Raw genomic sequence first — 15,296 nt, 5'->3', positions numbered from 1 at the left:
AGATAAACTCTTTTATCTAGGATTTGATGAAACCTCTTGGAGGATGACTTTTTATTACATTTAATATAATTTAGCCTTTGAATTTCTCTACTTGTTTAACTACGTGCTTATTTCAGTTGATTGAATGACCATCAATTGGCTGTGCCTATTTATTATGTATTTCTTAGGAAAGGGTACATATATATGTGGTTGTTGAATAATGTCACTCCTAACATATGGAAGGAATCAATACAACTGGTTTAAAGGTGAGTTTAGGAATAACAAAGACATGGTGTGATCATAGTGAGTGGTAAGATAGTGTCAGCTAGCGTAGTTCGGGAAAATATGTCTAGTAAATTATTGTAGTTGCCGGGAGAGAATTACGATACTTAAAGTGCTCACGATCATTAGAGAATACTTAGCGAAATTATAGGAGATGTAGCGAGAAGGATTCCGAAAATTGGAGAAATCATAACTCTAGCCTCCTTAATCTTGTCTTCAATTTCATCCTTGTTAGTTGATAATTTTACTGCTTTTTAGTATTTGCTAATTAATTAGTTTAAAATAAAATTACAATCTTTATAACTTAAGAATTGTTCGAACTTGTCTTCGTAGTGATATAAATTAAAAGTTAAAAATTAAAAGAAAATTAAAGGAACTCATAAAAAAAAATATCTATCATGATTCTTAAGTATAACTAGTGCATACAAATCACGTATAGCGTCTTTAACTTTCAAATAATTAAAAACTTACAATTTCTTTAAAAAAAATGATCAAACTTCACATTTTACCTTCCTAAAAGTAAATAATTAATAAATCTTATTAGTACGATAATTAAAATATTACACCTTCATGATTAAATACAAATTTGTTTAAGATATCAAATTAATAAAAGTGTATAACAATGAGGGACAAATGAACTAAGACACGACCAATAACAAGTGAAGATATAAATTCGCAATACTATGTCTCATTATTAGAGTTATGCTCAATCTTCATATTTCTATCGATGAATAGAACTTTTATCATTAATTTGTTAAAGAATTTTGAAGGTCGATGATATTAATTAGGCAATTCGACATATGATTTGCGTTAGAACTGTTAGGCGAGCCCCGAGCGTTAGGCGTTAGGCGTGTTTAGGGCGCATGACCGGACGTTTGGGGCGTAAGCCTCGCAGAACTAAGCCTCATACATGAGTCCCATGGCGTTTTGCAAGTGCCCCGCCCAGGTGCGAGTCCCGAGCGAGTCCCAAAAATACCTTTTAAAAACTATTTTTTATAAGGCATAGTTGGAAGTGATGAAGGGTAAAAAATTGACTACCCCATTAAATTTTTACATTAGTTCGGCCTCAAAGCGGTGTAGATCACCGGATGGAAAATTGGAAGCACGAAGAAGCTGCAGTTTACAACTAGAATACAAAAAAGGAGACAAAGAAATGCAATCCGTTTATAAGCAAGCACAGTCTGTGATTTTCTTTTTCTTTTTTCCTTTTGTTTTGCACAGTTTTGAAAATAGAACAAATAGTGATAGGTAATTTTTTCATGATATTCTGAAATAAAGTAATGTCATTTTTTTCCCCAGTATTTCTCAAAGAAAATTATGCATTTTCGTTTGTTTCACAAATTTTCGGCTAACTTTTCCACCCTACCCCTCCCTTATTACTAGTAATACGTGGTTTGTATACTTAAGCTGACGTTCTAAGCTGACGATCTTGTAGTTCCTATGGAGTGGAGGGGATGGGGTCAGTCCACAATTATTTTTCCTTTTCTTTTGCTGCATTCCACTCAAAAGGTTAAAAATAAATAGTGCATCAAACTATTTGCTAGGGTCAATTTGTTCCCTTTTTCAGAATCTCATATAAATCAAAAAGCGGGTTAAGCAGGGAATAGCTACAATATTCATATTCCGGAGATCAAAAGTTAAGTGGCTCCAATGAATCCGTAAATTATCATATCACATTATTACATGAATTATTTTTTATGTCGGTGAAGCTAAGAAAAGAAATCCTTTGAAAGCAGAGCTAGACCCACACAAATACTTAATCGAAAGCTCTGTCCTCCTTGTATATTATAAGAATGAAGTTTTGTTGGTGTAAAGTTAATTTACTAAGATATCCTTCAAAAACTAAACGACCAATTTACCCTCTATCTAAAAGTAAAATCACCTCTCATTAAATGATCTATTTGAACTATTCAAAAATTGGTGACATTCTCTTTTTGGTTAATTATATTTTCCAGTACTTATGTTAAAAAGTTAAAAAGAACATCTTCCTTCTTTGCCATTATTTATTTAATTTTTTAATTTCTATAGGTATATGGATTCTAACCTTAATGTTGGTGCTACTAACTAAATTGAAGCTATATCATCCTATATCAAACAATTGTCGTTATGCAGAGGAGGTAGGGTTCCAGAATTTAAGAATACCAATTCCTAGATGACCTTTTACAATTGGATAAGTCATTTAATGGAAGAAGCAAAGATAGGAGAAGACTTCCACGTTTATTGTCATCACACGGACTCCGGCCTTTTGGACATAAAATTTAATGAAAGTTTTTTTCAAAAAAAACTTTAACATAAAATTTCCAATTTTCACTTGAATATGTATTTTAAAAATTTTCAAAAATTTAAAAAATTCCTAAAAGCTGTTTTTCAAAATTTTCACTCAAATCACTCATAAAACTTCAAAAACAGCCCAAACTGAAATTTATGTCCAAACATAACTCTAAATTTCAAATATCATTTTCACTTAAAAAAAATTTTCGCCATTTTTTCGAATTTTATAATTCTTATGTCCAAACGCCTACGTAGTATAGTCATTTTAAACTTTACGTATTTTTCACATTCACTTGTGGTCTTGGGTTTTATTTGAATTCCATTCTCTTACTCGAGTAATTTCTACTCAGATGAAGGGTTTGTTCCTTTTCTTTCTTAAACAGCCCTCTTTTATTTCTTTTAAATAAAGTGAGAGGATTTAAAATATATTTTTCCAAAATTACTCTGATAATACATAAACTCTATAATATTTTTCTTTTACGCTACTACATATTTGATTAGTAAATATTGATTTTTTATTATAAAGTTTATAAAAATAACTTTTTAGCTTTGTTTTGATTCTTTACAAATAATATAATCTTTTTTCAAGCTTGTGCTCTTTGCCTTTATATTTTCTGTTACTCATTATACTTCAATTATACTATTTGTATAACTTCTATTGGACACACGTGTAACGCACGTATCTCGAAATTAGTATTGTTAAATGCACCATAACGATTTAAGAGATCAAATTATACTGTTGGTTCATTAGTTTGGTCATTATTTTCGTAATTTTAAAAATATGGTCATAATTTCTTAAAATTACTTATTCAAACCTTTCAGTAACACATACCAACTGAAATAAAGCTTCTTCAGCGCTCTTTTAAATTCTAATGAAATAGGGAAGTCCCTCAAGCCTAACAACCCTAATTCACAATTTAACCCCAGCTTCAAATCCCATACATATTGAGTAGTAACTAATTAACTAGAGTAAACAACCATTTAACACTACCTTACACAATAATAACAACAACAAATATGCCTTAATCCTTAACAAGGTTGAATTCGGCTATTGATGTCACTCTATTTAAAACCCTTTTCAATCCAATATTATAAATAACATACTTTCTCTAGCACTAACTAGAGTAAATATGGCTAGCTTGTGCTGTTATAACTCATACAAGAGTTCCTACAAATGAAATATTTGATCTCTTGCAAAGCTTGATTTGCAACTTGTGAGAAAGGGTCATTTGTGAAAAACCCATGTTGCATTCCTTCAAATTCAAAATAGTCAACTTCCTTCTTTAGCTCTTTCAACTTCCTTGCATAATCTTCAACTCTATCTTTGAGAAGTTCATTTCCTCCTACAATTACCAGTAGTGGGTCAAGCTTCATGAGCTCTAGGCTTGGGCTTAATGGCCCAAAAGGGTTTGCTAATGGGTGATCTGCAGTCGCTCCAATTGGAAGTGATAGCCTCCAAAACCTAATACATCGTTAGCCGATTATAGAGCACAATTCCAAACTGATAAACATATATAAAGTATATACTCGTATTAAAAAGGAAGCAAAGTTTCATACTCATTTTTTCCTTCGATTTTCATTGACAGCTAGAAAGACAAATGATGATATGAAACTGACTCAAGAACGATATTAAATACTCCCTGTGTTCAGAGGCGGAGCCAGGATTTCAACCTTAATTATGGGTTCTAGGTTTTAGAATGCCGACTTCATGGGTTAGTAACTGTGTTTTAAATTTAATATTTGCATATATTTAGCAATTTTTTAATACAAAAACATTGTTTGAACAAAAGTTACTGGGTTCGTCCGACCCCGCAGCTCGGCTTTTGCCTCCGCCCCTGCCTATATCCCAATTTATGTGGCAGGCTTTCTTTTTTAGTTCGTCCTAAAAAGAATTCATCTCTTTTTATATTTAAAATTAATTTAACTAAAAATTTCACTTTTACTATCAATGGGATAATTTATAGCCACATAAATATTTAAGACTTGTTTTTAACCACGAATTTCAGAAGTTCTTATTTTTTCATAAATTCCTCGTCTAGTCAAACGATTCCACGGAAATTGAGACGGAGGGAGTACTATTTTCCTTGGAATGCTACACTGCAAATAAAACAGTACATTCCTTTAACAAACTTTTTATCTAGTAACTAGTTTTTACATTGTCCTGCAATTAAACACATTTTGTTAGATAATGTAGAAAAACTTTAGATATCTAGGCTCGTTGTTTCAAGAGAATGAAATGATAGATGAAAATATTACTCATAGAATTAAAATCGGATGGTTGAAATAAAGAAGTACTACCAAGGTATTATGTGGTAGAAGGGTACCTATCAAACTGAAATATAAGTTCTACAAAATAATTATAAGACCGACAATATAATATAGTAGTGGATGTTGGGCTTCTAAAATCCAATATATCCGTAAGATGAATGATGTGAATGCTAAGATGGAATGTGCGATCATATGAGATTAAAACATATTCGGCAGAAGGTGCAAATATCACACATTAACAATAAAACAAGAAAACGTTTGAGATGGTTTGGTCATGTTCTACGCGGACCTACTGATGCATTAGTCCATGTGCGTCAATTCATAAAAACAACCTTTTGCAAAATTCTTTATTAAGTTAAACTTTTATACTTATTATTGTCTCATTAATACGTGACACAAATGTGTAGTGCTCATCAAATGAATCAAGAACAAGTTGTTTTAAGCTAGAGAAAACATTCATTTAGCTCATACATATCCTTAAAGCGTGATTTTATCTAATAACTGTTGAGATAACCCGGAGAGAATCATTTTCCTTATCTTCTAAAAGTGGATATCTTCTGGAAAGACATAAAGCTCGCCAATTTTATTTTTATATATATATATATATATATATATATATATATATATATATATATATATTGCTCGAGCTCATGCCATTACCTATAATAAAAACTTGCCGTCTGTTCTTTGTGATTATCTAGTCATGCTCAGACAGAAAGTGAGCATTTGACATTCCAATTGTATACAGTTAAGATAATATTATTTATTTGAGATACGAATTTTGGGATTTTCCTTTTTCAATTGAACAGAGAGGGAGCTCAAGTGTTTTAGTTTCCACTTTATAAGTTCGAACCCATGACTCTCACTCCTTTTTCCTCCAATTAAAATACTTTCTGAACTCAAGATAAAGCATACAGATTCAGCATATCCTCCAAAAATTTATGTTATATGGAACCGGGGATCTAGGGTTTAAACCTTATAACTCCAACCTTTAAGATTTTTAGCATTAAATTATTTATATTTTTAAAACTATAAGTTGATATTTACTATTTGTCGCTATTTTAGTATATTTTTACATATAGATTTATACTCCGCATCAAAATTATGAGTTCAGTTGAACCCGTCACCTTAATGCTACGTACGCTCCTGTATGGAACAATAGAGTTACGTTCCTCTTAAAATTCATTGAATAGAAGAAAAAGTGTAAAAAAAAAAAGACAAGGAAAGACGATACCAAAGTACTTAATTTTTTAACGACTCGTGTACTTATATTCTTCTGCTACTTTGCATTATACAATCTTATGTTAGTCCATGTTGTAATATTACTTTAAGAAAGTTCCTATACAGAAATTAAAATTACGTTAGATATCTAGAGAAAGAAAAAGAAAAATAAGATATATTTTTCTAAATTCCCTTAACTTTAACATCAAGTGTGTCTCAGATACATATAGACTATAGTAGAAACGAACCATGACCACACATTATTTTCTTTCAAAACGATCAGAATTTGGAAAAGCTGATTCTCCGCACATTATATATCAATCCATATTTCCAATTATTCTTCAACAAAATACGAGAAAGAAAGCAGAAAAAGAAATAGTAGTAAATTAGGTGGAATGTGAGATCAATAGTGCAGGTTAGAGGTGGGACATGAACGGGAACGGGAATAGCTTTTGGCAATAATCATGAGTAGCAAATAGCGAAAGTAAAGTTTACAAATTGACAGCAGCAAATGCTACAGAATAGGACCAGAATGCAAACTATTAAAGACATACTCTTGCGTTTCATTTATGTGGCAGTACTATTTAATTAGACACGAAATTAAAAATGTTAATTTGACTTATACAAAATAGCGTCTTCTACTAAATAATGCTAGTGTTAAAATTGAATAAAACACATAAAGTTAACTTTTTAGTCAATAACAGTACTACTGAATGTTGTGAGTATATTTATATCTATATCTATATTATATTAAAAGCATGAAGACCCTTAACGAAATGTTATTCGTCTTATCCTTTAAAAATATATTTCGCATTAGACGAAATAGTCTTTTAATATTTAGAACTTTGAAATCAAATAAAATTATGATTATCAAATCTTTCCTTCATAATATCTAGGAATTAAATTAGAGTTATAAGATTATATTTGTATAAAAAAATTTCTTATTTGAATCATGTATAATAAATATATTTTACTTCCTTAATGAACTAATGTATACGAAGTTAATACTTGGAATTTTTACTTTGATGTTGTACATGAGGCAAACTGATATTTCCTTTGAAAGAGTAATAAGAAGAAATCAGAACAGATAAATGAAAGGAAAGATGAGATGGCAAGAAAAGGAAATGGAAAAAGAGATGGGTCAAAAAGTTAAGCTGTTAATTAATTAATAAATAAAAGGACGAAATGATATTTGTAGAAAATATTTTGAATTTTAATATATCTTTTTGCTTAAAATTTTGAATTCTAATAACAACTTCACATTTAAAACAAGAAAAATAATTTTTAAAAATACAATGTTGCTCCTCATACATTGTTTATCATAATTTTTATCCACCATACATTATCGTCTTAACTATTTTTTAGTATTATGAGTATTTCATTTTCCATGTTTGGTTATAAGTAGGAGTTGGGTCACACATATTACAATTATTTTTAAGATTTTACTGAACTAAACATTTATTTAAAAAAATTAAGGCTTTGAATTTAACTACAAAATTATTACTTTTATTGTTATGGAATTTTTGACAACGTCTCTTTATATAGGGAAGCTATTTTTTTATGTACTCCAATAAAAAATTATGACTAAACTCACAGTAATAACAAGTAATGTAGTACTTAGTTTGCATTGATATAGGAGGTTTTGAACTTTGAGTTATCCCAATCAAATTTAAATATTTTACGCCTTCATTAGAAAATGTAAAATTATGATAGATTTCATGTTTGTTATTTATTTTTGAATATATCAAAGCGAAAACAAAATTCCCAGTTAAAAATTCTTATTTTATAATAAAAGAAGTAGCATTAAGTTTGAGTAGAAATAAAAGAACTTGAACTTTGAGGTTAGCTTTCCAATGATGGGCATTGGCTCACTTCAAAATATTGTTATAGTAAAAATAATAATTTACGATTAAACTTGAAGTTCAAATGATTCTTTTAGCCGAATACATTGTTCAACTGCAGTAAAGTATAAGTAATAATTAGATACACAATTCAAATAAAAGAATTATTTATATGGGTAAAAGTTTTTTTGATTATATATTCTTTTCTAATTTTGTTGATCTTTGTTATTTGCAAAACTGTAGGGTGTGACAAATGATGATTCTTTTTAATTTTATATAACTATGTAGCCAATCTTTAGACTATCACCGCTAGAAATTCGGCAAAAATCGACCAAGGTCGACCGACCAACTTTGGTCGGTTTTTCAAAATATTTTATTTTTTAATTTTTTTACGAAACCGACCAACTTTGGTCGGTTTTCTTTGGCGCAAAAATGTGGGAAACTATTTTTGAGTCCCGCGAAATTTATTTTTCAAGAAACCGACCAACTTTGGTCGGTTTTTCAATTAAAATAAATAAAAATTAATATTAAAAAAACCGACCAAAATTGGTCGGTTAATTCGGCCGGTCATTTAAAAAAACCAACCAACTTTGGTCGGTAATTTTCGTGCGAAAATATAATTAAAGTGTATAAATCAAATAAAAGACTGTCTTAAAATAAAATGTACCAATGGTCTAGTGGTAGAATAATATTCTGCCACAGTACAGACCCCGGTTCGATTCCCAGATGCTGAATCTTTTTATTACATAATTAAAATACCGACCAACGTTGGTCCGAAAAAACCGACCAACTTTGGTCGGTTTTTTTTTTTTTCAATTTTTTTTTGAATTTAATTGACCGACCAAAGTTGGTCGGTAATTTCCGACCAACTTTGGTCGGTATGCCTTTCTGACCACAAAAATACTGTTCACACGTAAATGGTCGCATTTTGATCGATTTTTGGCCATTACCGACCAACGTTGGTCAGTTTTTACCGGATTTCTAGTAGTGTAGATACTTACAAATAATTTTCTAACTTTCCCTTGACTTACAAGTTTTATCATCTTTTAGAAATTATAAAATAGGATGCAACCTTTTTCGTGCACTAACTAACCAAAAGATTCAATTCTAATTTATTTAATTATATTTTTAATTTATAACTCAAATACATTTTTAATAATGTTTATGTGACTTTTAGAAGCAATTTACTCATTGAAGCTAAAATACGGCTAGTATTACAAAATGTTTAAAGATCTTGTGCTAGTACAAATAAAAAGAGAGACTGTTATATATTTGTTTTCTCCCTCCTCCCTTTTCGTGATACGTGGATATCTGCTTTCCTTATACGGGTTAAAGTATACTATCATGCTCATTTCAAAAAAAGGGAACTATGACACAATCATCTAAACTTAATTACCTCTTCATTATGTGAGCCTCTTTAAATTGACAGGAGAAGGTAAAGAAAAATGAAAATTCAGAAGAATAAAAGACTATTTCCAAAGAAAAGCTTCGTTAGGCATTTGAATTTGGTTTTTATTTAATTATTTATGAAAATTTTCTTTTGGAAAAAAATATTTAGGATAAATGTTGTAATTGGACTATCTTCTATGTAAACAAAACAATTATGCTATTTTTGTGAAGAAACGTGCATTTGAATTGTTCTCTGACTAGAATAATATTTAGATTTGATTTTCGAAAGAACAAAGCGTTTTTTAAACTTTGGGTGTGGTATGGTGGAAATTATTTTTCAAAAAAAAAAAAGACTTATTTTCTGAAAAATATTTTATGGTATTTGGTTGGAGAGTTGAAAATATTATTTCCATAAAAAGCATTTATATATTAAAGATTGATATTAACAAATCAGAAGCTAGTATTTTGATGAAATTTTGTGTATTTATAATAACATTTAGGTGTTGGTTAAGGCAGTGATAGAAAGTTAAAAATTGAGATAATTGGGAAGAAAAATGACTGTCGTCAAAAAGTGAGGGAAGTCACTTTTCACCTTTTAGTGGGAAATATTTTACCCGAAAAATATTTTTATACAATCAAACACCGAAATATTGATGACTTATAAACAATATTTTTCTGAAAGTTATTTTCTTTCATACCAAATGCATCCTAAATAAAGTTGAATTTAATTTTGGAAAAGCATTTCAAATCCAAAAAGAGAGTACCTTTAGAGGTATATTCCAAGAAAGTCACATCTCCACTACTCAGGGGGCTAACACTTGATAGTTGGAAATGGCAAGTACTGAGATGTGGCCTATAGTTGGTTTAGTAGATTTTCCCTCGACACCATAAGCCAATGCTTCCACAACCCACCAAGAGTCAAATTTTTTAAACATTATCTTTTGATTTAAAGCCTTTTGTTTTTATATCCCTTTGTGTGCATTGTCTTAATCCCACTAAAGTTTTTATCAATCCTTATCAGTTATCACAATGACAAGGTTCTGTCATTTTCATTCTAAAGAGCCTAATAAGATCCCATTCACACTCTTTCTTCATATAGTGCTTATGAAGAATGTGTAATTACGTTTCTTTTAATCATGTATATTTTAGATTTTCTTAGATGGGATTTTTCCGGAGTTGATTGACTACCACCTACTTTCCCATTTCCATTTATGTGACATCGCTTAACTTAGATATAAAATTTAAGAAAGAAAAAAATACTTTTATAATTTGTGGTCTTAAATTTGTAATGAGATTTTTATGATTATAAAGACATTTCAATAACAATAAAATGATAAGTTTAAAGTTAAATTATACTATTATTTTAAAGATAGGAATGTGCCAATACTTTCTAAACAAACTAATATACAAAATTAGGACCACATAATGGAACTGGTGGATTATTTTTTATGTGTATCATGAGTTGTCACTATCTTATCTTTTTACAAATTTCTTGGAAGTTTTATTTTATAACGTGATTAACACTAGTTTCTACGTAAAGATCCTTGTTAAATATAAGCCACAGTTAATAAATATGTTGGCTATCCTGCATTTTATGTAAATTCACATTGATTATTAAAGGCAGAATAGCCTAGGAGACACCTTGTACTTGTTCTGATTTGACATCCCGATCCCTATACTTCATAAAATGTTATTCAGATATTTGAACTCGATCAAAACTAATATTTTAAACACCTCCGATAATGTGTGTTGTTCACTCTCCCTGATATGGAGGACACATCAGATCCACTTAGATAAATAATATTCATATCATAATTTACTTTTACAAAAATTTACTGTTTATAAAATCTTCAAATCAATTGATTTTTCTCAAAAAAAAAGAAAAAGAACCCCACACCTTTTCTTCTCTCTTCGCATTTTCAGCTCTCTGCCTTTCACTATTCACCACCGTTTTCACCCTTGAAAGCTCACAAATTCTCACACGGTGACAAGCTACTTTTTCCACCCTTCAAGGTTTTCTTCTCTGGTTAACTTCCTCTTTCTACTCTATTCTTCCCAAATTACAAAAAGTCAAAAACCCCAAATTCACTCAATGTACCAATCCAAATTATGCACCAAGAGTAATAATTCAACAACTAATTTTGTCGATAGCCGCAAATCTTTAATCTTTAAGGATAACGAAAAGAAAACATCAAAGGAGGATTTGAATTGTTTAAGGCCATGGAATTTGTGGACAAGAAGGCTTGTAAAAGTCCAATTTATATTGGTGGTAGATTGCCTTTGAGAACCAAATCATCAAATCTATTGAGCTCGACCCAGTTGAGAACTCCAAAAATTCATCCAAAATAGACACCAACACTTCAAATAATCAGATTTTTGTTTTATTTATTTTCCCATTTGGACTGAATTGACGGAGAAATAGGGAGAAGAGGAGGCAGTTCTTTGTCATAGTGGAGGTGGTAGTGTGGCGGCAAAAGAAATGGCTCAAAAACAGTTCTAAAATTTATTGAGGTGGCGGTGATGATGGAAGAGTAGAAGGAGGTAGTGGCGGTGGAGATGGTGATGGTGGAACGGGAGAAGGCGGCGGTGCCAACGCCAAAATCGAAGAGGCTGATGGGTTAAAGATGATATGAGTTGTTATACTTTTTTTTTTCCTTTCTCTTTTTAATTTTTTATCATTTTCTGATTTAGCCACCATTTCATGCTCACTATGAGCGTGCATACCAAGTATTTTGTCCACCTCTGTTATATTTATGCCACATCAGCTTGGTCAATGGTTAGAAGTGTTTAAAATACTAGTTTTGATTAAGTTCATGTATTTGGATAAAATTTTGTGGAATACAAGAACGAGGATGTCAAACCGGAACAAGTACAGATTTCTCCAAGGCAAAAGACGTGCTTATATAGACAAGGTACATAGATTTTCGTTCAATCTGCTCAGTAATTGAAAGAGAAGAATAAAAGATGTTCTTATTAGAAAGCAAGGTATCCCAGTCACGATTTTAAGAATATACTAATCAACTGATTTTGTATTTATTGGGAAAGGACTGTAATCGTGCTAAGATGATGTTGATGTAAAATCTTTCCTAATTCTTTATGGAATCTTGGTCAAATATATTTAACGTATAAACGCACACAAATTCTTTTAATAGGGTTTCTTCCTTTTTATCCAAATTAATTTTATGGCGGTTAGACCTATCTAATTTCTTATGTCAGCTTGCACTAAGGTTTTTATATCAAGACGACGTAAATATAATCCCAAAGTTATGTCATTACAAGTAAATCGTTAAAATAAGTATTACTACTAATTACTAACTAACTAAATATTAGTAATATATATTGAAAATGTAAAATAATTTTACAATGCCAGTCTATATATATATATATATATATATATATATATATATATATATCTTTGCATGAAACCCACCTCTCTTGAAATATATTAATTAAAAACATAGACTTGGCATTACTATAAGGTACCTCCTTTTTTGTCAATGTTTTGGAGTTCGAAATATATAGAGTATTGAATTTCTTGATTATATTTTGAAAATATATATACCTATTTATAAAATCAAAAAGTATTACCTCAACAAAAAAAGTTATTACCTCTTTTGTTTTTATTTGATGTGACTCTTTGCTTTTCTAAAAAGAATGATTTATATTTGTGCTATCTAATATTAAATTTTTTGTTTTACTTTTAATGATATAACTTTATAGCTATACCCTTTTTTTTTTCCTTAAACTTTATTTTCAGTCTAATATCATCGCATACAAAGAAATGAAAGGAGTAATAAAGAGTTAAATCGACAAATTAAAAGCAACTAAATGGAACGTTCCATTTGGGATGCAAAGTTCATGCTAGCTACGTTGAACATCATTCAATTCTTTGACCATATTGGTGTCTTACTCTTAGTGGCCACTGATTCCATGATAATGGCGATGATGGTTAAAATAGTACAATTCCTAGTAATTAACTAGTCAAAATAATCTTTAAAGTTTTCTTTGGCCCTCATGAGTCATGACCATGCAAAAAACGAAAAAGGAGCAAAGACAAAAATAAAATATAAGAAAGAGTTGAATACCTGTCAAGAATTTCCACATTCAAGAAAGGTTCAGCAGGTCCCTCAGCTTCAGACTTAGTCCTCAAACTCCCCCCGAAAAATGGCGCCATGAGAACATAACCCCGTACTCTAACCGGCGCCAGCTCAGGCGAGCCAACCCCGAGCCTCAGGGCCAAATGGTGCGCCATGTTCCCACCAGATGAGTCTCCAATTACAAAAATTCGATCAACTATTACTTCATTCATCCAACAATCAGGCGTTTTCGACAACACCTGATTCTGCAGCCACTGCATGGACGTAAAGGCATCGTCCATGGCAGCAGGCAGACGAAACTCGGGCGCCAGTCTATAGTCGGGAGCGATGACAAGCGCTTGTAGGTCAGAGGAAAGACGGAGGCAACAGTTATGACAATTAGGCCACGTACGTGAACCTACACAGAAACCTCCACCATGAAAAAAGTAGACTATTTTGAGCTTGTTTGCTAATTTAGGTTTGTAAAGACGGAGATAGAGATTGTTTTTTTCGTCGTAAAGGCAATCTTTCCAAACGACAGAACCATCGTCTTGGACAGTAATTTTGAAGTCAATTTGTTCGTCACTTGATCGGAAAATGGAGCCATCACTATAAAGTTGAAGGATACCTAAACAGTCTTCTACTACATGAGGAAGAGAGCCCATATTTATGTGTATATTTGTTTATGTGTGAAAATTTGGTTAGGAAGATATGGATGGCACAGAGGTGAAGGAAATCTGGAAATAAGGACTATAAATAGGGAGCATAAACCGACGGATGTGGCTCAATTGAACTATCCTAAGGGTCTTTTTGGTAAAATTAGTGCTGAAAATCGCCCACCACATGCAAATGTATAATTTGCACAGGGTGTGGAATGAAAATTTCCTATTTGTCAGCCAGAAAGAGAACACAAAATCTCTTATTTTTCGTTTGAGGTTCTGGAAAAGAAAAAGTGGGGGAATAAACCACTCTGCTTACACGTACATGGCCCAAAAATTAAACGTAGTTTTGCAAAGTCGGTGTCAACATCTCCTTGGATACATTTTAAGTGGTTGTTCTTGGTAATTAACTACCACTCCTATTTTTTTTTTACATATAGTTGAATTTGTATCGTGACTTATACATACGTGAATTAAATTGATCCGATAAAATAAAGTAATAAAGAACAAAGCGATTAAAGTAAAGAGAATTGAAGAAAAGACAAGCATATGCTTCAGAATGTTCCCACCTGAATCAAGAATAATTAGAAAATCTCAGTAACACTTGTGTAAAGCTTGAGAGAAAGAATACTAGTCTTTTACTATCAGTATTTCTTGATGTCTTACAATAAAAAGAAAACCTCTATTTATAATAGAGCTGTGATCTACCAATTGATTACCAATATTAATGCTACAATAAAAGATAGTAAAAAGGCAATAAAGAATATTAAAGGGTAATAAATCCTAATAAAGGCTAATAAAGACGAGAGGAATCTTGGGGTCTTCTGTAACGTTTCTGCAGCGGTCATATCTTGAATTGCTTCTTATTCGGCCACAGGTTTGTATCCGGTGTCAATATGGTTGAATCATTGCTGATTGACATGCACGTGTTGCTTTCTAATTCACTCATCTTGTGAGACCGATTTTTACCGTATACAAATAGTCTCACCACTTTCTGGTTACTCACTATGATGTGACCGGGAAGTGAAAGTTTTTCACCCTCGTTACTGTCTCATTAAAAACCTTGCCGGAAAAATCTAATCGGGATGAAAACCGGGCGAAGAAAAAAAGAGTGCAGACTTAGGGATTCAAATGACAACTCCACCACTTATTATTCTTTCATTGATGATCGATTGGCGTTGAAAAAGTACCACCATCACAGAAAACTTGATCTCGGGTTTTTAGTATTCACCCGAAACTTTTAATCTTTGAATTTTAACTCTTGAATTTTTAATTATACCCGAAAACTTTTCTTTAAGTTTCTCACTCTT

General features: G+C 31.2%; 1 protein-coding gene across 1 annotated transcript; it reads right to left on the bottom strand.

Moving 5' to 3' along the window:
- Positions 1-3,535: 3,535 nt before the first annotated feature.
- LOC104088052 (carboxylesterase 15) lies at positions 3,536-14,256 on the bottom strand. Its single transcript, XM_009592692.3, has 2 exons — positions 13,337-14,256; positions 3,536-3,994 (listed from the first exon to the last, which is right to left on the bottom strand). Exons 1-2 carry the CDS (start codon positions 13,990-13,992, stop codon positions 3,667-3,669), a joined length of 984 nt encoding a protein of 327 aa, XP_009590987.1. The 5' UTR covers positions 13,993-14,256; the 3' UTR covers positions 3,536-3,666.
- Positions 14,257-15,296: the final 1,040 nt, after the last annotated feature.

The sequence above is a fragment of the Nicotiana tomentosiformis genome, chromosome 1, assembly GCF_000390325.3.
Source record: "Nicotiana tomentosiformis chromosome 1, ASM39032v3, whole genome shotgun sequence".
Taxonomy (NCBI): Eukaryota; Viridiplantae; Streptophyta; class Magnoliopsida; order Solanales; family Solanaceae; genus Nicotiana; species Nicotiana tomentosiformis.
This window is presented reverse-complemented; position numbering and strand designations above follow the sequence as displayed.

Bases quoted from the DNA above. Each gene is read 5' to 3' on its own strand.
- LOC104088052 (XM_009592692.3), bottom strand. From the start codon at position 13,992: ATGGGCTCTCTTCCTCATGTAGTAGAAGACTGTTTAGGTATCCTTCAA. The intron at 3,995-13,336 runs GTATTCAACTCT...ACGATGTATTAG, and splicing joins AATGTGGAAATTCTTGACAG to GTTTTGGAGGCTATCACTTC.